General features: G+C 33.3%; 1 protein-coding gene across 2 annotated transcripts in view; it reads left to right on the top strand.

Annotated features, from left to right (window-relative positions):
* Window positions 1–26,917, top strand: part of ADAMTS6 (ADAM metallopeptidase with thrombospondin type 1 motif 6) — a 322,872-nt gene that overhangs the window by 183,166 nt on the left and 112,789 nt on the right. For both annotated transcript variants that reach the window (XM_031965568.1, XM_031965571.1), the window contains exons 10-11: window positions 4,899–5,045; window positions 15,023–15,164. In XM_031965568.1, the coding sequence (XP_031821428.1) occupies window positions 4,899–5,045; window positions 15,023–15,164 (289 nt within the window). The remainder of the gene's footprint in view (window positions 1–4,898; window positions 5,046–15,022; window positions 15,165–26,917) is intronic.

The raw sequence follows: 26,917 nt of genomic DNA, 5'->3' as shown, positions 1-26,917 counted from the left end.
TCCAGTCTGGAACTATTCCTTAGGCTAAAGTTAGCTTAGAGAAAGGTCAGTGGTATTGGCTGGGGGTTGGTGGGGGTGGAGTGGGGAGAAGCAGGTATCATCCTGCTTTTGACTTCTGAATGTTTTGCCTTGAATGTTGCCTTGGCAGTGAGATGGTAATGGAGAAGCCCAGAGAAAGTACATATCCCACAGATAGAAAAGAACAAGTATGGAGGAAGGTAATTTGTGGTTACAGAAGTATGACACCATAAAATCTGAGAAATGGTTAGAGAAGTATGACTTAAAGAAGAGAAAAGGGTAGATTCTGATCATAACAAATATTTAGTTACATGCTACAATGAAGATTCAAGTCAGGTTTAAATCTAGCCTCAGACACATGCTAGCTATATGACCTTAGGCAAATCACTTAATCCTGTTTGCCTCAGTTTCTTTATTTTTAAAATTATCTGGAGAAGGAATAGCAAACCATTTTAGTAATCTTTGCCAAGAGAACCCAGATGTGGTCATGAAAAGTCAGACATGACTCAATAACAATGTGTGTGAATTCACATGGATGGTATTTATAGAATAGCAAAGAAATAATTTGACTGAGTGAAAATGGTCATAGGAGGCATTATATTAATGTTTTAAATGATTTACTTCTGTCACATTTAGTTTTTCAAACAAGAGTGACTAAAAATTGATGTAGCTATCAGGACCCCATCTTATTTCATCTCTTACTATGTGCATATACTTTTCTTACTATGTGTAGAGTATACTATATGTATCTCCTATATTACTATAGTAATATAATATATACTATATGTTATATTATGCTGTACACAATGTAATTTGATACATATATTACTATTTATATCTCTTAAAATTCTTTTACTACATGTAGAAAAAATGATTCAGAAATGAACAAAAGAAAAGTATACTCTAGAAACTTCTTGTGTAGAACAAGAATGCTAAGGGAATTAATATACCTCTCTAGATGAGATTTTATCTACATATTCTACTGGTCTTGCCAGATATAACAGATAAAAATTCTTTATCTAGACTCAGTAGATCTGGGTTCAAGTTCCAACATTGCTCCTGACTCAACCATGTGTCTAGTCGGAGAGAAAAATTAATCTCTGCCCCTCAATTCTCTTATTGTGAATTTTTGGGATTAGTTCTACAATAGTTGCAAATACTTATTTCTGAAAGAGGTGTAGTGTGGCATAGAAGATAGAAAAGTCAACTTGCAATCAGAAAGACCTAGATTTAAATTATACATGCTAGATGCCTAATCTTCAGCAAAATCATGTAATTTCTCAATTATGCAGGCAGATCTCTCTTTTTAAAAATTTTTTATTAAAGCCTTTTATTTTGAAAACATATGCATAGATAATTTTCAACATTCACCCTCACAAAACCTTGTGTTCCAAATTTTTTCCCTCCTTCCCCCCCCCCATTCTTTCCCCTAGATGGCAAGTAATCCAATATGTTAAATATGTACTTCTGTATATATTTCCACAATTATCATGCTACACAATAAAAATCAGATCAAAAAAGGAAAAAAAAAAAGAGAAATAAAAGAATATGCAAGCAAATGACAATGAGAAAAAGTGAAAATACTATATTATGATCCACACTCAGCCCCCACAGTCCTCTCTCTGGTTATACAAGACCATTGGAACTGGCCTGAATCATCTCACTGTTGAAAAGAGCCAGGTCTGTCAAAATTGATCAGTGTTGTAGGCAAATCTCTAAGACCACAAATGACAACAATTATCAATCTGCAATGGTAGGAGTCTGTGTACCTGGAAGTTCCCTATAACAATGAAAGCCAAAGGTTTTATTCCCCACATACACTCCTTCCCCATCAATTCATCCCCCAAAATTGTTTGAATTTGAGATTGAGTTTGAATCCAATCATAAATTTAGAATTAGAAAAGAACTTAGAAGTCATCCAGGCCAACTTCTTATGCAAGAATGATTCCTCACAATGCAAGAATGAGATTTTGAGGAAAACTTTCCAGAGAACAATGAGGCGAGTCTTCTGGTTTAGATTGTGAGCCTCAGAAATGATCCCAGTGTTCTAAGAACTCTCAGTTGAGATGATTTTTAAAATTTCTGACTCTAACCCTGTTCTAATGGGGAGGACTGAATAATGATCAACTGCAGTTCGAAAGAACTAGAGACTTTGAAGGTTCTCTGTCATTCTTCATGTGGGCATTCCTTCTCCAGAGGCAGATTACTACCCTTTGATTATTTTTCCATTCAATTCTTTCTTTCCTCCCTCCCTCTTTCTCTCCTTCCCTCCCTCCCTCTTCTTCTTTCTCTTTCTTTCTTTTGATATTTTTGATTGATAATTCTGACTATGTCACTTCCCTGCCCAGGAAAGTTCAGTGGCTCTCTTTTGCTCAAAGGATAAAATACAAACTCATCTGTTTGACATTTAAAGCCCTTCAAAATTTGGCTTCAACATATTTGTCAAGGTTTATTGCATATTAATCTCCCTAACATTGCCTTATTTGCTGTTCCATGTATGTTACTGACATTCCATTTCCCAGAAGCCTTTGCTTCTGTGCTCCATTCCTTAAATGTTTTCTCTCCTCATCCCTGCTTCTTGGACCAATCTCCACATAATTTTGCATTTATTTTTTATAAGCATCCTGTTTTTGTTCATCTGTAAACATGTTGTACCTTTCTCTTGAATATAAGCTTCTTGAGGGTAAAGATTTTTTGATTCTTGAATTTGCATTCTTAATGTCTAGTGTAGTGGTTAGCACATAGTAGTGGCCTTATAAATGGTGGTTGATTCTTTGATTTTTTTCTTCCCTCTCATCCTCCAAAACAAATAAAAACCTTTCCTCATACTTAGAACCAGATATGGGAAAAGAGGGAAAGCTAGGAGCCAGTCACTGAATTTTCATTCTACCTTCAACAAAATCTCTCATATATGTCTTTTCTCTTATGTCACTCCTGCCATCGTCCTTTTTTAGACCATTATCAATGCACTCTTGGATTATTGCAATAGCCTTCTTCCAAGTTGCTCTTTAGCCATACCCTTCCTAAAGCACTTTCTTCACCACCAGATTAATTTCTAGAAATAATGCTTTCATCATTTATTTATTCTGTCCCCACTTGCAGAGTGCATTATTTACAAAATGCAAAGATGAATAGACTATTGTTATGCCCTTGAGAAGCTTTTATTATATGACTTCTCTAGAGTATGCTTGCCCAAAACACTTTGGTGGATCCTCATTTCTCTGTAACTATGGCATTCAAGGATCCCCAGGCCTGCCCCAATTTCCAACCTCATTTCCTACTATACCTACAAATGAACCATCTGCTTTAGACAAATTTCCCTCATTGACCTTTCAAAATTTTGAAAGTTTTCTCCTTTAAAAATTATTGATACCCTTTATTTTTATAATCAACTTCATCCTACCCCTCATTTTTTTTCTTTTTGATTGCCCACTCTATTCACCTGTTTCAATATTACATATCTTTGAAACCTTTTTAAAATACTTAGCCCTTTTATGAAGCTTTCCTTGTCCCAACTCACAATTTTTTCCCTTTCCCCCTTAATGCTTATGAGACTTTGTATACATGTATACAATTCCTCTATCCTTACATACTTCTTGATACTGTTACTTTTTCATCTGTGTGTGTATGTTATCCGAGGGCAGGAACTGTGTGGGCTATTTGTTTATTTGTATTGATCACAGTGCCTCGTTTAGCACTTGTAAACTTTGCTCTAAAGTCAACAACTTCTCAATTAAAGTTTTCTATAAGGGCAAAATGAAGACCTTGATACTGAACATTTAACAGAGGATGAGGTGAACATTGTCCTAATACAGCAAGAATATGCACCAAGAATACAGGAGTACTTAACTCTTTTGCACACAGCTTCCCCCTCTTCTGTGTTAGGAAATGTATATAGTCAGTCTTCAAAATATGGTGACTTGCATGGTTTCATCCAGTTCAGATGATAATGAGAGGTGTCAATTATACTCAGCCGGGCATTTTATAGCCCCCAGACTAGAAATCTACATTAAGGAAGATGGAACCAATCAAGTTACATAGGAGGGAGGAAGCTCTAGCAGTTCTGGGAAACTATAACAATATCATATTCCCGACTGGCATCAAAATCTTTATTGACCAATTCATTTTTCATCATACCAATTTATTTGCATCATCTTCACCTGTTCCAATGTTACATATCCTTGAAACCTATTTTAAATCCTATCCTTTCTATGAAACTTCCTTTGTCCTAATTCATACGCTCTTTCCTCTTTCCCTTAATATTATGAGATAAACATTAATAGAGACATAGATAGGGATAGTGAATTGTTATGATTTGAAAAGAAAAACCTAAAGTTCTATTTTTAGATATAAAATTTACTGTGGGATAAGAGGTATCTTTTACCTGTGTCAGCCTATCAAAATACAAGATTCATAAACTCATATTCAAATCTTTTTATGCATAGAAATTATTTTAATATCCTTAGTGAAGAGTTTTCAGATCTGTACCAGTGATAATCTTTGTAAATCTCAGATACAAAATGTGTTTAGCTTGAACTGATTGGAAAAGAATTTTGAGTCCTGAGGATATATTTTTTTTTACTAAAGGCAGTTTAGTACAAAGAGATAACTGATTGGAGTCAGAGGGTCCAGGCTCAAAATTTTACTTCTGGTGCTTTTTTCCTGTTCAACCTCAAGAAAATTATTTAGCCTCTTGGGGTCTCTTCTGGAAAATAAGGAGGATGGATTTGAGAACTTCTAAAGTCCCTCCAGCTCTAAACCTGCAATCCTAAAATAGGTCATGTATTGGATCCGATTCTATAGGAAAATTATGTATAATTTTTCTCATTTCCACTTCTCATTTTCTTGTCTCCTTCATTGTTGATTCTCTTTTTGGACAGTTTTGGGATGAACCATGATGGAATTGGAAATTCTTGTGGGACCAAAGGTCATGAAGCAGCAAAACTTATGGCAGCTCACATTACTGCAAACACCAACCCTTTTTCCTGGTCTGCCTGCAGCAGGGACTACATTACAAGCTTTCTAGAGTAAGTAACCTCTGGAGAGAAATGATAAATTTTTCCAGAAATAAGCCATCTATAGAAGGTCTATCATTGGCTCTAGACCTTTATTCATTGTATGATGTGACATTAATAGAGGTCCAATAATATGTTACAGGCTGTTTCCAAAATTATCTTTATATTGTGGTAAGTTTTTTTCCCTCCTTTTCAAATTGTGTTATAGTCTGTTAAATAGATTTCAGAGGGGCTGGAGCAGGAATATGGTTGGGAGGTTGTTAAATATGAGTGATGAGTATTGTTTCAGAAATATGAAGCTATGTCATGCAGGATTCAGACTTATGTGATTTCTTTTTTATATACAAACAAGTTATATGAAGACATTGTAAATTAAAAAAATTCATTGATGGAAAAACAGTATCACAGAAGTTTGAAATATGTAATAAAAAAAAGAAACCCCCAAGTTCAAATACATATTGGTCTAAATATAGGCCAACTGCCTTAAGAAAAAAAAAATTTTAAGGAAAAATTGCATAGGCAACTTTTTGGTTTTATATAAGGTCAATAAGGCGTATCGGTACAATAAACACCCAGGGAGTTAGCCCTTAAAGACAATGAAAATGTCTCTTTGCCAAAATCAGAGATTAGCTAACAAATGACTTTTAGTATCTTTCCAGCATTTGGAAGCTATTTTGCTGGTCCTTTCATGCATGTTACTTATTTCAAAAGGAAGGTTATCAGTTAGCAGAGGCGTACATTGCCCCAGGAAAGCAGATGTTCTCCCAGTTCTCACCTGTGGAACTTAGTTTGAATAGTATCTTAGCAGTTTCAGAGTTTTGTTGTCATGCCATTAAACTCAATTCTTTTGTGTGAAGTTATCCTTGAAGATTAAGCATTTTGTGAAGAAGGTAGATTGACAGAGAAAATTTGGGCAATGACAGTTTTTTATTGTTGTTTTTAGGAAATTGAGTTTATCCAAGTTTATTTTGGCATGATCTCCTTTTACTGGTTTCATTTTTTCTCTTTAGGTTTTTTTTTTAATCTAAGAAAAAATAATTCAGTAGTTAAACTATAGCAGGCATGTAATAGCATGGTTTATTAGTGGAATTGTTCAGGTATGCTGAAAGTCAAATCATGTTTCCTCATATCTCAAAGTTATATATATATATATATAAAATACAACTAGATCTCGATTAGTGCAAATAATGAATCCCATGAAATGACCACACATATTCAAATTTGTACTATTAACAACTTTGTAAAATATAGTAATTGGTTCCAGCCTTCTGAAAATGGGCAGTACAAGTCTGAATAAATGTTGCCACTTTATGGGAATTTATTATTGGTGCTAATTAGGTTTAACTGTATAAACTTGTGGTAATTCAATTAAATACATTTTTTTGGTCCAGCTTTCCAACACTAGTGTCACAAAGAACTTCACTGAATTAATCAAAATCAAAATATTTAAATGGATTAGTGATGAAAGTCAATTCAGAAGGTAGTACTTCTTAATATTTATCCATTATTTTCAAGATCCCATCATTTTCTCACTATGAGTACTTCTGTCAAAGCAGATTTCAGTGGTTCTATACCTTAGCAGGTCTTCATGAGTTCCTATGGAGAATTAGAATAAAATTAAAAATATCACTTGATAGGTTATACTTCTGATAATAAACCTCTTTGAAGTTAGCTAGGACAGTTTTCCAGTGATGGACATACTGCCTTTCCAAATTAGTAGAATTTGCCAGATTTTGTCTTCTGTCCCAAATCTCTAGTGGTGTTAAATTCAAGTAGAAATGGGAAACTCTGTACCATAATAAGGATCCTGTGAGCTGCATATTGATTTAGTTTTAAAATGTAATATCATCTCTGCTTTATTTTATTTTATTTTTTGCTAAATATTTCCCAATTACAAGTTAATATTTTTGGCTGGTGTCTGTTTGGGAGTGTCATGGGCCACATGTGGTGGCCCACAGAGCCACACGTTTGACATATCTGATTTATCACACAAGTAAGCTTTTAGTGAAGGACTTATCATATGACCAAGAGGTTCTTTCTAATCTCAGTAATGATTGACAATACTATCCTTGGTTACATTGTATATTAAGAAAATTCACAGAAGAATAGGCTTGGGTGCATTTGTAACCTAAAGCAGTCAAGAACAAAAATGAACTAATACCAATTCCAAAATTTTATGCTTTGGTAAAATTTTCTGTTTCTCTAGATCTTAAAGTCAAGATGGAACTGTAATCCCTATCATGATAGCCCTCACTTATTTAGTAGATTTAAGTATCTGTCACTAGAAAGATAAATTGCATGGAATACTTGTATTTTTTTTTAAAGAGATTTAATGAGACCTTGACTTTATTTCCAATGTCCTTCTGCCTGATTGGCCTCAGTACTATGGGCCAATATGAACACCTGTCAGAATTTGCTTGACTGAAACCATATTGTGACTACTCTGTTACTCCAAAAGAGAGTCTATGAATCAGTGGCCAAATCCATCTCAGTCTTGCTGGTTTGGTGAGATTTGCCAAAATAAGTAGAAGTCACAATTGTGGAGCCAAATCTTTTCAAAGCAGCACTATTCAGGAAAGAAGTCTGAACTTTTTCCAAAGGCAGAAGAGTGGTTGAATGGAATTTACCAGAGTAAGCATAGAGGGGGTTATTGGTGCAGTGGAAAAGGCATTGCATGGGAAGTCAGGGTACCTGGGTTCAAATCCCAGACCTTCTAAATCTATGTGACTTTTAGGTGAGTTACTTAATATATCTTGGTCTCAGTTTCCTCATTTCTAAACTGAGGGAATGAGACTAGATACATTCCAAAAGCCCTCCTAGTTCCAAATCTATGATCTTGTGATTGTTATGACATTTTAATGGGATTATTAATCCTATAATTTATGAAAATATTTCCAATCCACAGAATCAAAGGGTTGTTCACAAAATTCTTATTTCAAGTCAAAAATGCATATGAGAGGCAATCGGTAAAGACCTGGGAGGATATTGCTTTTTATGCAACCAAAAAAAATTGGTGACAATTTGACCCAATATGCATTAAAAAAAAAAAATAGTCCAAGGCCCTTAAAAATAGACCAGTTCACTGAAGCACAAATGCAGAAATGCAGTACTTTATTAGATTTTTCTTGTTCTTTCTCATTAATATTCTGAACTTAATTGCTTCAATAGCTACATGTGATTTTTTTTTTAAATATAGAGATAATCTGATCAGAAATTATGATATTTATGTTTTAAAGTTGGCTCAGGAAGGCTTGTAACATTTCATTTAGTTTCTTTCCTCAAGAAAAAGAAACCTTGAAAGATGAATTATTTAGGAACCTCAGACCAGCCAACAAAATGCATACTTTTCTCTCCTTAGTGCCTGCTTAGGCCAAAGATGACGATGAATTTTAACAATGAGCTTTCTATATTTATATAGATTCGATATACTATGTTGGGCTGAAACCGATTCCTTGAACAGAAAAGCCGGTAGAGTGTTAGTTTCTCTCGTATCCTTCTGAAAGACTGAGTGCTGTCAATCCATCAGGAGGTGGTGTTTACCAACTCCCAATATTTTTTTTCAGATTTCTTAAATTCGGTGATTCAATAAGTGGTTCATGAATCGCCCAGAAGCCGTCCCGATTAAATAATAAAGAACCCATTTCCGTTAAAATGGACGAGTTATGCCAGCTTCTGATGTTTTCCCGACGACAGCTTTGCAGGTAGTGTTCTTCCTATCTGCCTGCGGGACTATTTTATTTTATTTTTTTTTACTTAAAAAAAAAAAAAGTAAAGAGAAGACAAACCCGGTATTATGGCTCACATCCACTGATGACCATGGGCTGATCTATCAGGCAGGGAAGGGCAGCCAAAAGGAATTTAGATTAGTTTTGATATATTTCCCACTATGTAGAGGGAGGATAGAGTAATTTCAAATAGTTTAAAACAATTCCTGGGGCTTCTGTGAATCAAGTAAAGCTCTATTTAGATTAGGGCCTGTTAAAATTGTTTAAACTGTTAAAGAGCCATATCAGACACTTTCAGTTCCAAATTAAATACAGACTAGCCATTTTCACAAAAAGCTTGGATGCTGCTGAAAGTGTGGGGAGAAAAGTTATTATCTAACATTCCAAACTGAAATAAGGAAGAAAATTGAGATATTGGTTTCTGAGAACCAGCTCTCATGAAGGCTGAAAGAAGAATTTCAGAGTGACCCAGACATTAATTAATATTTCTTAGGGGTAACCATTTTCAAAGGCTAATGTCAATCTACTTTACAAAAAAAAAAAAAAAAAAAAAAAAAAGGCAAAGTAGTAGCTTGCTAGGCCCTTCCAGACAGATGGACTCTTTGCAGAATGAAAAAATTTAAAAAATTTTTTTTTTGATTTTGTTTTTTAAGTTTTAGTTTGCCTCAGAAAATAACATGGCAGTCTTTTATCCATTTCTGTGACAAGCTTTCATTTTTATTATGCGTCTATTCATAAAGCCATATTTTACGAAAGAATAAGGACAACTTGACTAGAATCACCAAAGTCCTTACAAATCAAGTAGTAATAGCCAAAATCAATGACTTAATTTTTTTCAGGTTGCAAGAAACTTGCTGATTCTAGCCACCCAAAAGAAGAAAGTATTCAGTACCTGTAGTACTGAAGAAAGGAGAGATTTGAAACTTGAGACAGAGAATAGTATAATTCCAATTATAATTAAACATTGATAGAAAAGGCCCTATATAATTTTTCTCTATACATAATAGATTATGATAATCCAATCCCTCTTTTTAAAATTCATTTTAGTGACATTAAAGATGTGTTGGGTTGGGGTTTTTTGGGGGGGATTTTTTTTCAATGGCATGAAAACATTACTTTTTTCTTAGTAAAGTTTTAAACAAAGTTAAAAGAGAAACATTTGATCAAACTGTGTTTTAGACTACAGATCTAAAAGTCAGAGTAAAATTTGTCTTAGTGAAAGCAAAGTGAAAAACATGATCAGGGAATCATATACTCTGTGAGTCAAGTCAAGTTCATAAACTCTTCCACATATGAAAGTGAAAGGTTGAACCTTGATTAAGTTTGACAGTAAGAAAGACTATTTAGCAAACCTACACATTAAGATTCTGTTTTTGTTCTTATTTTTCAGGCTAATTGTCTATGTAACAAAGACAATATGTCTAAATTAGAGTTGTGAGAACATAATAGCATTATTGACTTTGAAAGTTTGAAATATGTTACTTACAAAAAAATCAAATATGCCAACAGAATACAGAAATTCTAACTTAATCACTAAGTTATCTGGAAGGATAGAAATGGAAATGGAAATAGTCCTTGAATTTGCTAATTTTATTTCCTGATATGGATGTAAACTAGAGTTTGAATTTTAACTGTGAAGCACATAAAATCATAGAATCATAGATTTAGAACTGGAAAGTCCTATAGAGACCTTCTATCTCTTCATTCTTTTTACAGATGAGGAAACTGAGGTTCAGGGAGGTGGTGTGGTTTGCTCTGACTCTAGATCCAGCATTCTTTTCACTGTACCAATAACATGGAAAAGTATAAACAAATGGGACTGAATACCAGGAAACAAAGTTCAATTCCTGGATTTTCCACCATCCTGTCATGTGACCTTGGGCAATTCAATGAACATTTCTTTGCTTTAGTTTCCTCATCAATAAAAATGAGGGCATTGCACTAGGTCATCTTTGATATCCCTTGAATTCTTACATTCCATGATATCATGAATCATGTTCCCTGCTCTGAATATTAGAGGTTGGTCAAAATTTTTTGTTTTGCATTTTTACTATGTACTATTGTCATCTTCAATTTGTTTAACGGTGACTGAAAGTTGTCAACAGAATGGAAAAATTATGAATACTACTCATGACACAGATAATTATTATTTATAAGTACTCTGTGTTTAACAAAGATTAAACTCAAAATTATTTTTATGTTATCACTATTATTAGTAGCACTGATGATAAAAATGGAATACGATTTAAACATTTATATAGCAAAATCTATATGAATCATAACCAGAATTGTAGGCAGATTAGAATTTTTTCTATATTTAGTCTCTATGTAAAAGAGACAAGTGACAAGAAAACAAATTCATACAATAACTTAACTTTTAATAAAATACAGTGTATTTTGTTACAATACAATCTTGTTTAACATAATTATTTTTTGCACAGTGTAAGTTCTTCAGTCAACAAAAAAATATACAAATATACATACGAATAGAATGTGGAATTTCAGAAAGATTTTTCAAAAAAGAATATTCTTTGCTTAATGTTCTAAATTTTAGTTAATCTAAACACGTCAATCACCAATTACTCTTATTAAGATTTTACAATTCATACAAAATAGAAAGGTACGATTATTATGTAAAGAAAAAGGCCAAATAAGTCAGTTTTGCAGATAAGTCACATATATTTCAAGGCTAATGATATTTTACAAAATGCTAAATTTTTAAAAGAAAGATTGTTATTTATATATTTGCAGGGATATCGGGCTAGTTAAAAGTTTTTAGACTGGAAATTTTTTTTCCTATTTGCAAAGCCAAATTAAATGGTCTCTTATACATTATTCATTTAGTTACATCATAAGATTGATTATTTACATTGAGAAAATGAAGGCAAGATGGCTCTTAGTCTTTATCAAAGAAAAGTAAATCGATATATTTAAAAATTACATTTTCCCATAAATTTATATAAATTACATTTACAGATTAGAATGTAAACACTCTGAAGCATAGATTGTATCAGTTTTGCCTCAGAATCCTTAGGACCTCATACAATATTTGGTACAAAGTAGGTGTTTGATAAATGCTTGATGATTGGTCAATTAGAGGGTGATAATGACAGATCCTACTCTTCATCCCCAGAATAATTTTTATTCAGTTGAGATAGTATCTTTATATTATATATAATTCATGTAGTTGATTTAGAGGTGACACTTGTTTAATTTAATTGATAAGAAAACTCAGATTCATTGACCAGAAATACTGAATTCTAATCTGAATGTAAAGGAGGAAGTTCAAGAGAGCTCTCATTCTTATAGAGTGAAACTTATTTGAAAAGTCAACCTTTCTTGATGTCATATTCATATATATATATATATATATATATATATATATATATATTCATCTAATAATGACAGATTTTAGCAAATGCCCGACATGCTTCTCTTAGAGCATATCATGTTATATGTTTAGTCTTCTGCTCCCATATATAGTTGTATAATGATTTTTTACTCTCTACAATTCTAAAAGGGAAAAAAAAAAAGACCTGTATAAGTCTTTATTTAAACCAAACAGAAACCTCAATAGAGCATAAAGTGCTTAAAAGTAAAATCATTATTTTGGATGTCTATGTCTAGGTCTAGGCATAGTACCTATGGTCCAATGGCTAAGTCTGTTTCTCTTTGTTGAAGAATCTCAGAGACAAGAATCACATTTTGGACACCTTTTGTATTTATATCATAGGAGTATGGATGAAATAAATGCTTAAATAAAGTAGTTGTTGCTTCATTTACAAAATTAGCCAGTTGCCCAATTTGCCAGCAGGAAGGGAATTTTCTCTCAGGGAGTTCTTGGAGTCTTCATGAATTGCTCCACAAGGGCTCTCTCTAGCAACAAGCGCTTGTGTGAAGTTGTACCTTGTTGGCTTAAATCTTTCTTCTTTTTTTTTTTTTTAATTTCTCAGGTTTAAATTTTTTTCTCTTTTCTCCTTTCTTCTTCCTCCTTATCTTCTTCCTTCCCTCCCTCCCTCCCCTCCTTTCCTTCTCTCCTTCTTTCCCCTCTCTCTTTTCCCTCCCTCCCCTCTCTCCCTTCCTTCTTCCTTATTTATAGAGCTAAATTAAGTAACATTAACCAATGGGAAAGAATTAAACAGTTGGCTTCAAGCAGGTTCTAAACAGAAGCAACAAAATGAATATGTTCCATGATCCTTTTCTTGTGCTTTCTTTTTTGGTTATTATACATTTAACTCTTCATTTAAACATTTCATTTTATCTTTCTACAAAGTTTCTTCATGAAAATGCTATAAAATTTTGTTAGTATTTTATGTTCATCTTTTATATTCCTGAGATATATTTATGATAATTTTCTAAGCAGTATTAAAAATGAGAGGAAATTGCTACTATTAATTCAAATAACCTATTTCTGTTGAAAACCAACAAGGTGACTTTATGGTAATTTATTCTTTCATCATGCTTTATGTTTTATTTCCTTATCAATAATCTTCTTTTTTAGGCAAAATATGTTCTGAACTTTTGAATTCACTAATAATAAAAACGCAAATATGATATGGAGCCACATATTTTTAAAGCTAGCCCAACCTTTCACGGTGAAAATCATGCTGAGAGAAAAAATGCATTAAATTGGTATTCTTTTTCAGACAGCTAGCCTAAATCCTCACCTGTTCAGGGCACAAGGTAATTTCTGGCGAAATATTTAAAACAAGATATCAAAATCAGGGATAAGGGTTTCTATAGAATGGTAATGTGAACTATCTTTACTTGCTAAGTTGCTGGAGAAGACGTTCTTTTTTCCATAGACAAAGATACTTTCTGCACCATATTCTGTTAGTACCATATTCCCCAAGAAATCATGGGAACAACATATTTCCTTTTGCCAGTGAAAGAATAGCTCAACTTTTTAAAATGTGATAATTGTGCTATTTCCTATGATTCTTTGTAGAATAGTACATCCTTTTTGAATTATTCTTTTTTTGACTATTTTTTTAAAAATCATAGAAAAAATTAGAAAAGACCAAAAGGTCTAGAGAGATAGACATGGAGTATGTTGTCATTGATGCCTTTGAATGGCCTCAAAAATAATATGGTTCAGTTTTGAAAATGATTTTAATTTGCTGCAATCTTTCTAATCAGTAAATGAATTTTTAACATAATTTGAATGTAATGAATTTATAAAATGTTTATTAACTGCATTATTTTGAAATGTTTTTCTTTTTACTTATCTACAAATGAAAATTTGAGCTATCCCAAATAACAGTTGTAGAACTGCTACTTGTGAAATTATTTTCCTTTGGCAAAGTAGATGGAAAAGATTTGGGAAAAAAACACTAGAGTTGGCACAATTGACAGGAATGTTGGAAAAAAATGTTTAAATGTTGGCATAGGAATTCTTTAAAAATTCTAACTTATTCACATGTGAAATGAAAGTAAAAAAGCATCTGTCCTATTTTATGCACACTGACTAAATAAAAATGAACAATTATATTTTGCAAAGAATAAAGCCCTTTAAATGAAGGCACTGTCTGGTTTTTAATGACATTTTTATTATTTGTTGCACCAAATTAAACTATTATGTTGGAGGACAGACACACTTTGAAAAGCATAGATTATAAAGGAAGAATGTTTTCATTTTTTCAACACTGATGACCTTAGCTGAAATATGAAATTTCTAAGAGACTCAACACTTTTACTGCATTTGAGCAGAGACTTTTGGCTCTTGGCCTATGCTTTCATTCTGTCCATTTATTATTGGTATTTTTCCAGATCCAATGGGCATGTCTGATCACAGAATCTATTTTTCTGCCTAAAGTAGAGTTACATAGATTAAGTTGTTAAGAGTTACAAACCACATTTTTGTTACTTGCCACATTTCATGTTTTTAATTCTGCAACCAGATGTGGCTATGTTTTCATTGAAAACAAACAAGAGGCTTAGTGCAAATATGAAATTATGTTTTCCTTGTTTCTAAAAATTATTTTAAATCATTGTTTTAAAGAACAATATGATATTTGGATTATTACCTAAGGAGACTTTGTGTTTGCGTATTAGTCAGGGAAAAACATGTTGAATCCCTTATTCCCTCCTAACTATAAAACTTCAGTAGGACTATTTCACCCTACTGTGGGATTATTTATAAGTAGAGTGTATTTTTCATGTGTTCAAACATGTTAAAACGAAGAACTCAGTACGCGGTATCATAATTCTCACTAAAAGAGTCCACAGAGTACCTAATCTCCTTTGATCCTTTATGTTGAACAGTTCAGGCCGTGGTACTTGCCTTGATAATGAGCCTCCCAAGCGTGACTTTCTTTATCCAGCTGTGGCCCCAGGTCAGGTGTATGATGCTGATGAGCAGTGTCGTTTCCAGTATGGAGCAACATCCCGCCAGTGTAAATATGGGGTAAGAAGTCTTACTACTTCTTAGTGTACTGCTTAGTCCTTTGTATGTATATATATGTTCTTTCTTGATGCAATTGTTATTTTAGATGGAATTATTTGTTACATGTTTATCTTCAGTCATTTGAATAACACACAGTGTAAATATGGGCTAAGAAGTTTTAAGCTTAACACTGTATCTTTTTTCCCTCCAGATTATTATTCCATGATATTCATCATTCTCAGATGTTTAAGTGATACTGAATTAGGCTAGTTCCTTTAAAGAAAGCAGGCGGATTCTGAATAGGTTCCAATGCATTTATTTTTATAAGTATTGTTTATGGTGTTTAAAAAACAACTATGCTTTTTAACTCTCCTTCCCACTTTAAAATTTTTTTTGAGCTAATAGGCACTTTCAAATTGGCTAGAATTGATTTAATTCATAGTTGTTAGTGGTGAGGTCATTCAGCTGTTGCTTCACCCACTGCCCACATTCAAACAAATCCTTAGGCAGAGCCAAAATAACATGAGCTCAAATAATAAAACAAACAAACAAAAGATGGCTGTGAAAAAATGTTGGCATCTAGATTGATTATCTTTCCACATCTGCTTTACAAAGCAGCAATGTGTGTACCACCATGGAATGTATTAAAAAACTGTGGCTTCTTCCTAAACCTTAGATTACAATAAGCTTGCCTTGCAAGGTATTGTAGAAGTAGAAGGTAGTTGTTTTATGTTTATTGAATGAATGAAACTTAGAAAAGTATTTACAAGAAACAATCTTTTAAAAATTTTAAAATTTTTAAAATTTTAAAAATTCTAGTTATTTTGGAGTTGTTATCTATGGGAATTTTTTTTCAAAAATTGGTAACATTAAAAGGAATTAAAAGTTTCAAGTAGTTTAGACTAAGGAATATACTAATTCTACTGGTACCAGTTTTCCTGTTGGTCTCTAATACAAAGGGAATTGATTTTTTAATCCTTTTGGGATGACAAATATAATATTATTCTTGGGCAGATTCCCTGCCATTTTATGTAATAGATATAAAAATTGTGCGTGCCTTCCAAACTTTTTGAGATCCCCGAGTGAAGCCTTTTCTCCTTTCTTGTCTTCTTTAAAAATCTTATCTTCCCTAACTTTTTTTTTTGTGTCAGCTGATCAACGAGTATATATTAAGCACCTACTGTGTAAGATGCTAGGGAGACAAAAACACAAACAACAACAACCTCTGCCTTGTGGGTGGGCATAGACTCCCCGCCTACAAAGAGTTTACATTCTACTGGGAAGCAATAGGAAGAAAATTCAGTTGAACTGAATAGTTGAGAGGGAGGTGAGAAGGGAATGCATTTTAGGTATGAGAGACAACTTGTACAAAGATATGAACATTGAAAATGGAAGATGACATACAGCAAATAGGTCTGCTAGATTAGAACTTAGCCTTTATAAAAGGTATAAGGAATAAGTCTACAAAGCTAGCCTGAAAATTACAAAGTGCTTTCAATTCAAAAACAAGAATTTGTATTTTTTTCTTAGACGCAAAAGGGAACCACTTTTTAAGCAAAGGAATCATATAGTCAGATGTGTCCTTTAAGAATATGACTTTGACATCCATGTGGTAAATGGATTGAAGAAGGGAGAGCCTTGATGCAGCTTGGTCAATTAAGAGGCTACACAATATATGAACTAGGGAAGTTGTGGTATGAGAATGAGAAAAGGGAACTAGTTGCTGTGAAATTAAAATTGACAGGGCTTGTCAAGTAACTAGATATGAGGGATGAAGGAAAAAGGAGACCCAAGGATGTTTCTGAGATTGTAATTGAGTGGCTAGAAAAATAGTAGTCTACTTAACAGTAATTGGGAAATGAATAAAAAGCATTTGAAGAGAAATCTAATGTGTTCTTATTTGGACACACTGAGATGGAAGAGTTTGTTGAACATCCAATGGGAAATGTTTAATTGGTAATTGGTTCTGTGAAGATGAAGCTCACAGAAGATAGTAGGACTGGATATATAGATTTGGGAATCAGATACATAGAAATGATATTTGAATTCAAGGGAACCGATTGTTTTCTTTGTTCTATGTGGATGACCCCTTATTGATCTGTGAAAGTTAATAACATTTTATTAGCCATCACTTATCTCTTAGAAGTTGAAATTAATGGCCAACATGATCTTTTGAGATATTCTGTGGATTTCATATACCTGTGCTTTTGTTTTTCTTTATTGCTAAAGATAATAGTTAATCTCAAACTATAGTTGCTATATGTTGCTTCTACTCTTGTCTATGTACTTATGTTAATTTCTATATTTTTGTAAATGTTGAAATGTATTATTAATAAAATGGATATGTAGGTATTCCTTGTACTTTTTTCTTCCCCCCAAAAAGTAATTCTTTAACTTACATCTCCCATCTCTTCATTAGTAAGGTTGTCATTTATGTCAGTTGTAACTATGAGCATTTAAATATTAGAAAAGCAGGCTAGTTTCATATTAAGGAATTGAATGCATTCTTTTTATATGCCTTCTGCTTTTCATTTCTTTAGACTTTGTGTTGATAAAGTGTGCATTGTGTTCTCAGTTCTAAAATCAAATTATAGAGGGCCTACATAGAGGAACATGTACTTTATAAACAAATACATATTTCAATTGTATTTACACCAATTTATTAGAAAACTAGTTTCCTTAAATTCAAACCCTCATTCAGAGAAATACCTCAAAAAAGAAAAGAAAAAGACCATAAACTAGCTCTGAAGAATCTAGTATTTGGGGTCAAAAGTCCACTTTTTAATGAGCATCTAAATATATGCTAGACAATTGCTACTATCTAGTAAGTAAATATGTGCTGGAAAAACTGAATAGAACTGTATTTACACAGCTGTTGGAGCTGGTAGATTTTCAGAGTTTAAAAATACTAACAAATGCCATTTTAGAGAACAAACGATGGTATCTTTCACAGTGCCAGTTCTCTCAGGTAAATAAGGTGCACTTTTGGAAATGGTCATGAAGAACAGAGAAAGTCATCTGTATTCTGGTCAGCACAGTGCTTGCCAATTAATTGAAAATGTTTAATAAATATTTTAATGTATATACCATCTGCATGTGGGTGCCAGGTGGGATCAGACATCCACTCTTGCAGTGGGGTCATTAGAGCATTCTGGACTCCATCTAGTTTATTCAGACTAGGATTCCAGATAGGTTGCTAAGTTCCCTCCTTCCACTCTGTCCTAGTGCTCAATATAGTGTTTAAGCTGGATTTCTAATGACAAGAGATGTGGTCCATGGGAACCACAGCAGTGACCACACTGATCTACTCTCTGTCGCCTCCAACTTTTGGTCATTGTGTGGTCAGTATGGTGGCTACCATGAACCACATTCATAGCCCTCAGAAATCCTGCTTAAATTCTTTGCAGGAGTAGGTTCATCAGTTTATATGCTGGTCAAATTTGAGAATGAATATAAAATATTTTTAATCCTTTTTTTTATAACAATGTTTATTATTATGCTAGAATTGAGTCTTAGCTATATAGGGATCGCATGTGTTTCAGAAGTAGGAGTAAAGTGATTGTTGTTTGTAGCCAATCTCTAAAATAATAGAATATGGTATGTTTAGAAATGGCCAATTAATAAATTCTTGCACTTTTCTTGTACATTTCCCCCCCTGAAAAATTCAGAGTGCTTTGGTGAAGTGCTTCATTCATTTCCCCAACTTATAGATGAGAAAACTAGTGTCCAGAAAAGTTACTTTTTTCAAGGCCTCAAAATGATTGGCACAAGCTTGGTCTGAAACCTAAAACTCTTTCTCAGTCATGTGTTCTTTCCACTAGTTACAATTAATGTGCATAGTAAATTAAGAATACCATATACTCCTTATTTCAGGGGACAGTCCATGATTTCATCTTTCATTACCTAGCGAAAGTTGGCTCCTAGGGTTTTGTTTGTTTGTTTGTTTGTTTAGGAAATTCTCCAAAAAAAACCAAGTCTCTTTTCTGTGTTACTCATGTCTAGAAGAGAAGGGGAAGACTAGAGTTTCCCTTGGGCCACAAAGGTGTTTGGAATGTTTTGAGTTGTAAAAATATTTAAGTTGTCTAAAGCTCTGAATATTGGGTTTGAATTTCTTTGCAATGGGTTGTATGAATAAATTTCACTTTCTCATAATATTTAAAGTTAGGGCCTGAGCAAGATAGCATCTAAGTCTATGCCAACAGTATGAAAAGTGGGACTTCACAAATTATAAAAGAAATGTACTAAGTTTATACTATGTCACTAAGTTCCTGAAGGAGCTTGAACTTCTAAATAAAGGGGCTCACAAATAAAATAAAATAGTAGATAGTATCAAGATCATAAATATGTTCAAAAATTTCTACTTCTTATAAGGGTCATCTATTTTAATACAATATACTATATCCATATGGTATTATATTACATAGCATTGCATATATATATATGCAGTATAAATATAATAATAATACCTACATTAATATACTACATGAAGACTTACCTAGTACTATACATACATTATCACATTGAGCCTATCACTTTCTGAAGGAATGTTCATGGCCCATCATCTCACTATTTTCCTCCTTTTGTTTTAATTTTTTTTTCCTAGTAAAAAAGTAGGAAAACTGAATCAAGCAATTCTAGGACAATAATAAACATTGTCATAAAAAGAAATGACCAAAAAACTAAAACAGTATTAATAATGTAAAGTCAAAGAGAATTTTAATGCTAAAGTAGTCACTACTGTCCCTGTGTTCTATAAGGGGTCTAGACTGTGGGTGATCTTATTGATTTTATACCATAATGCAAAGTGATCCTTATGCACAATGCATGAATTCAGAGCTGAAGCTTAGCCTTAACTCTGAATTTCCTTGTTCTGTCAGTTTAAATCATGCCCCAAATGTTATTTCAAAATAGCTCTAGTGGTTCACTATATGTTAACAATAAACAGTGCATAGTTTACTGGTTAGTATCAAGACAGAGCTGGTCCACAGATAGACATAAGGCCCCAGACAAAACCTCAGAAATTTTATAGATCTTATTGCTGTTGGCAGATGATTGACCTCGCTGTGGTACATTTTATTATCTGTGAAGTTTTTCACAGCCTGAAAGGACTCAGAACTAACACATAAACATTTTTGGGTACATTTTATTTTGCTTTTCCTTCCTTTATAGTAAGTATGGTTAGACAAAGTATTATTGCCCATGGTCCAATGTTAATCACCAAGTCCTTATCACATTTTTCAAAGAACAGTCTCAAGATTGTCCCTGCAGCTTCTGGTGTCTAGCACTGTTTACCAGTAAAAGAGTGAGACAGACAATTGCTATATGAATATCAGTGTCCATCTATAAGAGGTTGTATGCCTCTTTCAGTGAGTCTGAGAGTCTAGCCTTTGGTCTCTGGGGCAATTGGAATCTTTCAAAAAAAAGCATTCTTTATTTGGAGTGGTTATTAGAAACGTTAGAATGTGACATACCTATAAGTGGATAAACTTACACGTTATTGAATTTGCCTTTCCAAGTGAATGTGAATCTCAGATCAAAGATCATAGATTTAGTGCTCTAAACTTTGTTTCTTTTCTCTATTATCTTCTTCTCCCCATCCCTGGCATGATCCTCTAAGGGAAATTTTAAGATAGCCTGCTAAATTGAGCTCAGGCACAACTCTAGATTGTTACCTCTACTTTGATTGTTTCATTGAATAAATGAATGGATGGATTCTTTCCTTCATTAAAAGTAGTTCCTTCAATACAATGCAAGATTAATCCTTTTAAAAAAGGTAAAGCCCTAACATATATGTAGCATTTGTCCAGGCTTTTAGGATTATGTTACTGATATCAAAGAAGTCAGTGTTGACATAGGTTTATAATAAATGTTAAATTGTTTTATGTTCTTGAACCTGCTGTCAGGTTTTTGTCATTACTTTGAATGAACACAATAAGGCATTCAATTCTTTGCAAGAAAGTTTCCTATCTTGTAGAAAATATTTAGGTTTCTAGGACCCAGAATTCCTTCTGAAACAAGTATAGACCATAATTTAGAAGATCATGTTACAAAATTAGGAACTTCTGTGACATTTTCAAAGCCTCTTATTGCTTTGCAAATCTTAAAATGTTACATAAGTACTAGTTAAAGTATGACTGTTAATAGAATAAATTTTTTACAGGAGTAATTCTGTACTGTAAGATTTGTTTAATGATAGAGAATGATCAGCATTCTCTTAGTTCAGATTTGTTACTGGAATGAAATGAGGCACTTACATGTTATTGAACAACCAACAAAAGGAGGTTTACTTTGCTCTAACAGCAAGGATATGCAACAGATGGCACTGAGATATCTGGAGGTGGTCTCTTTTATCTCCATAATGATAATTAGTATAGGATATGGTCAAAAATATGGTTACTCATGTGGACTTCAGCAATCTATTAAGTCAGAGAGGCTCCTATACATAGGTGGGACTTTTGTGCCCTTAGGGGCCAGAAAGCTACATCAGGGAAACAAGGTTCTAGGACCACTTTGTCTCCTTCTAGGGGAAACAACCTTGTTGCAAGAGGGAATGAGGAGGGATGGACCTAAGCCATGTGGGGGGAAAATTCTGCTAGATGTTATATCTATCACCGTTGGTGGTAAGGTCCTAAAAATTTTCTAGGGGATCTGCTGTCATTTAAATACTTATACAATAAAGTAAAAATACTTTATTGATCAAGCTTCTATGCCTGGGCAGTGCCTGGGGAAAAAGGGAAGAAAAGAAGGTTAAAAACCACTAATCCACTAACATGAAAAATAAAACAAAATTTTTAAATGAAGAACAAAATTCAGAGATCTTGGGTTTTTCCTCTTTAGGGGACCAGGGAGGGAAAAGAGGCCAGTTAAGTCTTGGGTCAATTTATCTCCTTTAAACTAATCCCTGGTCTTGGAGGGAAGGAAGAATGGCAGTGGTGATAGTAGAACTTTAAGTTCAACTTTAAGTAACCCTATTTGTTTTTTGTTTGTTTGATTTTTTGGCAAAGATAATGAAGTGGTTTGGCATTCCCTTCTCCAGCTTATTTTACAGAAGAAGAAATTAAGGGATAGGGTTAAATGATACCCAGAATCACACAGCTAGTTAAATGTCTGAGATTAGATTTGAATTCAGGTTTTTCTGACTCCAGGCTCCACACTCTAGTCACTGCACCACCTCGCTGTCCAAGGGAGGGGCATCCTCACTCATTTTGTGGCAAATAGCAGTAGATATTAACCCTTTCATACATATTGTGCAAAATTTTGGTCTTTGTAATTTCAACCTTAAAATAGAAGGAAAGCCAAGTAATCAGTGGTAGAATTTGTACAAAATGTGGTATAATCACTGAAAAGAACACAGCTATAATAAACTTTGAGGACGTGAATTATGCCCTCTATGCAATCCTTTTTTGTTTGTTTGTTTTGTTTGTTTTTTTTTAATTTTTAATAGCTTTTTATGTACTAGTTATATGCATGGGTAATTTTATAGCATTGACAATTGCCAAACTTTCATTCCAATTTTTCCCCTCCTTCCCCGCACCCCCTCCCCTAGATGGGAGGATGATCAATACATGTTAAATATGTTAAAGTATAAATTAAATACAAAATAAGTATACATGTTCAAACCGTTATTTTGCTGTACAAAAAGAATCGGACTCTGAAATATTGTACAATTAGCCTGTGAAGGAAATCAAAACTTATGTGATCCTTTTTTTTAATGCAACATGTTGAATATGGTTTTTGGTAATATTACAGCATCAATGCTCTTTTCTTTGGCATTAATTTGTACTAAATTAAATCATCAATTTTTTGGAATGTAACAGGACTCCTAAAAAGTCTCTGGAGTGCCTATCTTCTTTTTGAGGGTCTGTGTACATGTTAAAAACCATCATTTATGCAGATACTTGCTCAATCCCCATATATTAAATATAAAGGTTTATTAAAACCCTAATATCCAATCATGCAATAATCACTAATCCATTAACAAAAACATTTAATTAAAACATGAAAGCAACAATAAAAAGCATGTAAGAATCAAGAACTGGAGGCTTACTCTGCCTTTCATACACAAATGGGTGCAACCCAACAGGTTCCAGGAGGACTATAATCTAATTCTACCCAGATACTCCTTAATTCCTTTAGCATATCAGCAAAAGAAGAGCCTTTAGAAGTCATGAGCCCAGTGGTAAAAAAGCTTAGTGTTGTCTGCCTGTAGAAATTTGTAAAAGCTTCTTGGGTGCAGGTTGGAATCTGTTTTAGTTGTTTTGCTTCGCTCCAGGAGTGTTGGACTTACCAAGGATTCATGGGTTTGGGGACACCATGGCCATTACACTCCATGTACTTCTTTTCCCCTTCCTCCTCCAGTCTCTCTATCCATTCTTACTGTAGTTTGACTTTTTTTTTTTTTTTTTTTTCAAGGAAGCTCAGGAATACCCCGGGAATGTCTGATCTGTGAGGCTGGTCATCTTGCCAGACTGCCTTCTGTCTCTTACTTCCTCTTCTTTTTTCTGTGCCTGTACCCCTCTTCTTTTTCTTTTCTAAATTTCTACTACCTAGCCTGCAAAAAAGCAGGAGGCCCATGGGAATCTGTGTTTCTGTGGGCTCTTCTATTAAATGACATTTCTCCTTCCTCGCTGTGGGCCTGAAGTTATGCTGGAGAGCTCCTAGCTAGGAAAAAAGGCAATGCTTGCCTTTATTACAAGAGTCTCTCATGCCCACTTGCTGCCATCCTTGTTATAGCACTGATTTTATCTTATACATCAATTAAATAAATATTAAATATTCTATTACAAATGAATATATTGCATTTATTCTGGGATCTAAATAATAAGAATATTTATTTGGTATATCTCAGAGATTAAGTATTACAGTAAAACATATAAATATGTGACTATAACATAAGTCAGAGTTTGAAAAACTGATTTGAGAGTGTAAGCCTAAAGATGTTAGCTGGGATGATTCAAGGCAATTCCAATAGACTTCGGATGGAAAATGCCATCCACTTTCAGAAAGAGAACTTTGTTCTGAAAGTGAATAGAAGCATAGTATTTTCATCTTTTTGTTCTTGTTACTGTTGTTTGCTTGTTTTTTTTTCTTGTTTTTTCCCTTTTGATCTAATTTTTCTTGCACAACATGACAAATATGGAAATATGTTTTTTAAAGATTGCCCATATTTAATCTATATTAGAATGTTTGCTGTCTTGGGGAGAGGGGAAGTAAGGGAGGAAGGGAGAAAAATTTGGAACATGAAGCTTTACAAAAATGAATGTTAAAAACTATCTTTACATTTATTTGGAAAATAAAATACTATTAAAAATGATAGCTGGACATATAGGAAGGAATGAGAAAAAGAGTTAGTTTAGCAGTTAAAAAAGTGAGGCAACATAAAGTAGTATAGGGCATAGTATAATGGATAGAGAGCCAAATTTGAGTTGGGAAGATCTGGGTTCAAGTTCTGTATGTGATAAATACTACATGTTTGACACTGGATGAATTAGTTAACTTTTCATTATTCTAGGTAATTCCCTAAAACTACACTTCGTAAATCTGCATTAGTAGAAGGAGTTTGCTCATTGTGAAATTCCATTCCAGAGGTAACCCACAATACAGAGTGTACCAGATTAAAATGTGATTGGGAAATAGTTAATAAAATAAATAAAAATACAATAAAATAGAGATTATATTACATTTTAAAAACAAGTCATATGCAGCCTGCAGGTTTGCTTGTATATTGCAGGTTTAATTGTATATTGAAAGAGGTGACACCTCTTTCTGTTTCAGTTTTTCATCACTAGGGTCTAAATGAAAAAAGGGTTCATAAAACTTCATAAAACCAAGAGATAATCCTTAAAACTCCCACCCTTAGGTAGGAACCTCTAGGATAATGAAACCAGAATGATAAGTGTTAAAAACACAAGATTTGACATCAGAAAACCCAATTTTCAATCATAGTTTCAAAATTCATTATTTTTGTGACTTTAGACACGTTGCTTTACCCAAGAAAGGTAGACTAAGGACTATTTTAGCTTTTACTCCTAGAATGTGGCTTGGAATATTCTTCTTTAGAGAGAACTTTGGAGAAGAAAGCAGTGAAATGACAAAGTTTTGCAGATGGGATTTATAAAAAGGAAGTTGAGAATTGAGTATGTTTAGCTTGTAAATTGGAATGCTGAGTGATAACTTCAAAAACTAAGGAATATTTGTTATGCTATGGATTTATGTCAAATTGTTCTCCACTTGTATTGATGGCAAGTTAAGAAACAGTCTTAATTTTCAATTGGAAATGTGGGTTGCTGAATAATAGGAAAATGATGATGACACTGATGATGCTGGTGATATGCTTGCATAACACAAGTATAACAGCCACTTGTGAGCCAGACTCCTTTTCTTATCAACATGGAAGCTTTGATCAGCTTCATTTCCAATCTGGGATAGTTTGCTTTTTCTTTGGCAGCCAGATGACTCTCCACTCTTGGGAGCTCACCAAACTGATGCTGGTTTTAATGTGAATACTCAGTTGGCTTTTGCCCTACTGCAACTTAACTTGTGTGTTTAAGCAATCCACCAGCTTTATCCTTCCCTGTAGCAGTGATGATGTGCTTGCCTCACTATCTCCAGATAGATTACTACATACCAGAAAAAAATGTTCAGATTGGGAAGAATGATTGAATATTAGGATGTTTTTAATCGAGTTTATATTATAAGTTTACTTTTCTGGATGATCTCTGACTTAGAAAGTATTCATTGATTTAGGTATATAGAACAGCAAGATAATGAATCAGAGATATTGATAAATTTTTTTTATCAGAATTTCTTTATGTATAAAGACATATTCAGAAATTATAGAATCAAGCCTTCTAGGTAGGGAAAGATAAACTAATTTTTTTTTGTTTTTTTTCTCTATAACTAGATGTCATTCAGTTGAAATAGAAATTAATCTAATATTGATATCTAATATTGATAATGGAACCATAGTCTATTAACTATTAAACATCATGTGTTCTCAATGTGCTCTTCATATTTGCTTTTTCTCTTGAGTACGCATCTTGGTTGGTGGTGTTTATTTTTTTTTTTAATTTTTTAATTTTAAAGGAAATACTTGCCTTTGTTTTCTTTGCTAGTGAGTACTTATTAAAATGACTCAGGTTGAACTCTGGGATAGGGCTCAGACTTTCTTTCCTTGCACAATAGGATTAAAATCTATTTAAGGCCACTGGAGGATACATTGCCCCTTTTCATCTGACAGTTTCTAAACACCTGGAGTGGGGCCATCCGGTCACCATGTGTTGGTTCTTGGTTTTTGTTTTGTGTGATGATGAAATGGTAAGTAACCTTTCTAATCAGGACTCTCCTCCTGACCTTTTCCGGGCCCTGTTCTTCTGGGTTTATTGGAGCCAGCTGTTGAAGGATGTTACTGATAAGATATTAAGAGAAAAGGGAGCCTCTCAAATCCAAAATCAAAGATCTTGAATAACATAAGGGTTGCCCTGGGGCAGATATCTTTGAGCATGATTTTATCTCTTTTATGACCTTTATGTTTAAAAAAAAAATCTAGCAATAAAGAAGTCTTTATATCCTAAGACACCTAATTTGATTTCCCTATTGACATAATACTTGTAAAAGTTATTCTGGGCTTTTGATTTTACCAAGAAGGCTTTCTTTGCCTTCATTATTTATTTTCTTTAAAATTATATTTAAAGAATTACAAATTATTTTATTTCTTTTAAAATTATAAACTTAATAACTACATGAATTAATTATAAACTTAATAAATGTACAAA

This window comes from Sarcophilus harrisii, chromosome 1 (genome assembly GCF_902635505.1).
Source record: "Sarcophilus harrisii chromosome 1, mSarHar1.11, whole genome shotgun sequence".
Lineage (NCBI taxonomy): Eukaryota > Metazoa > Chordata > Mammalia > Dasyuromorphia > Dasyuridae > Sarcophilus > Sarcophilus harrisii.
The sequence above is the reverse complement of the archived record's forward strand: the minus strand, read 5'-3'. Positions and strand labels throughout refer to the sequence as shown.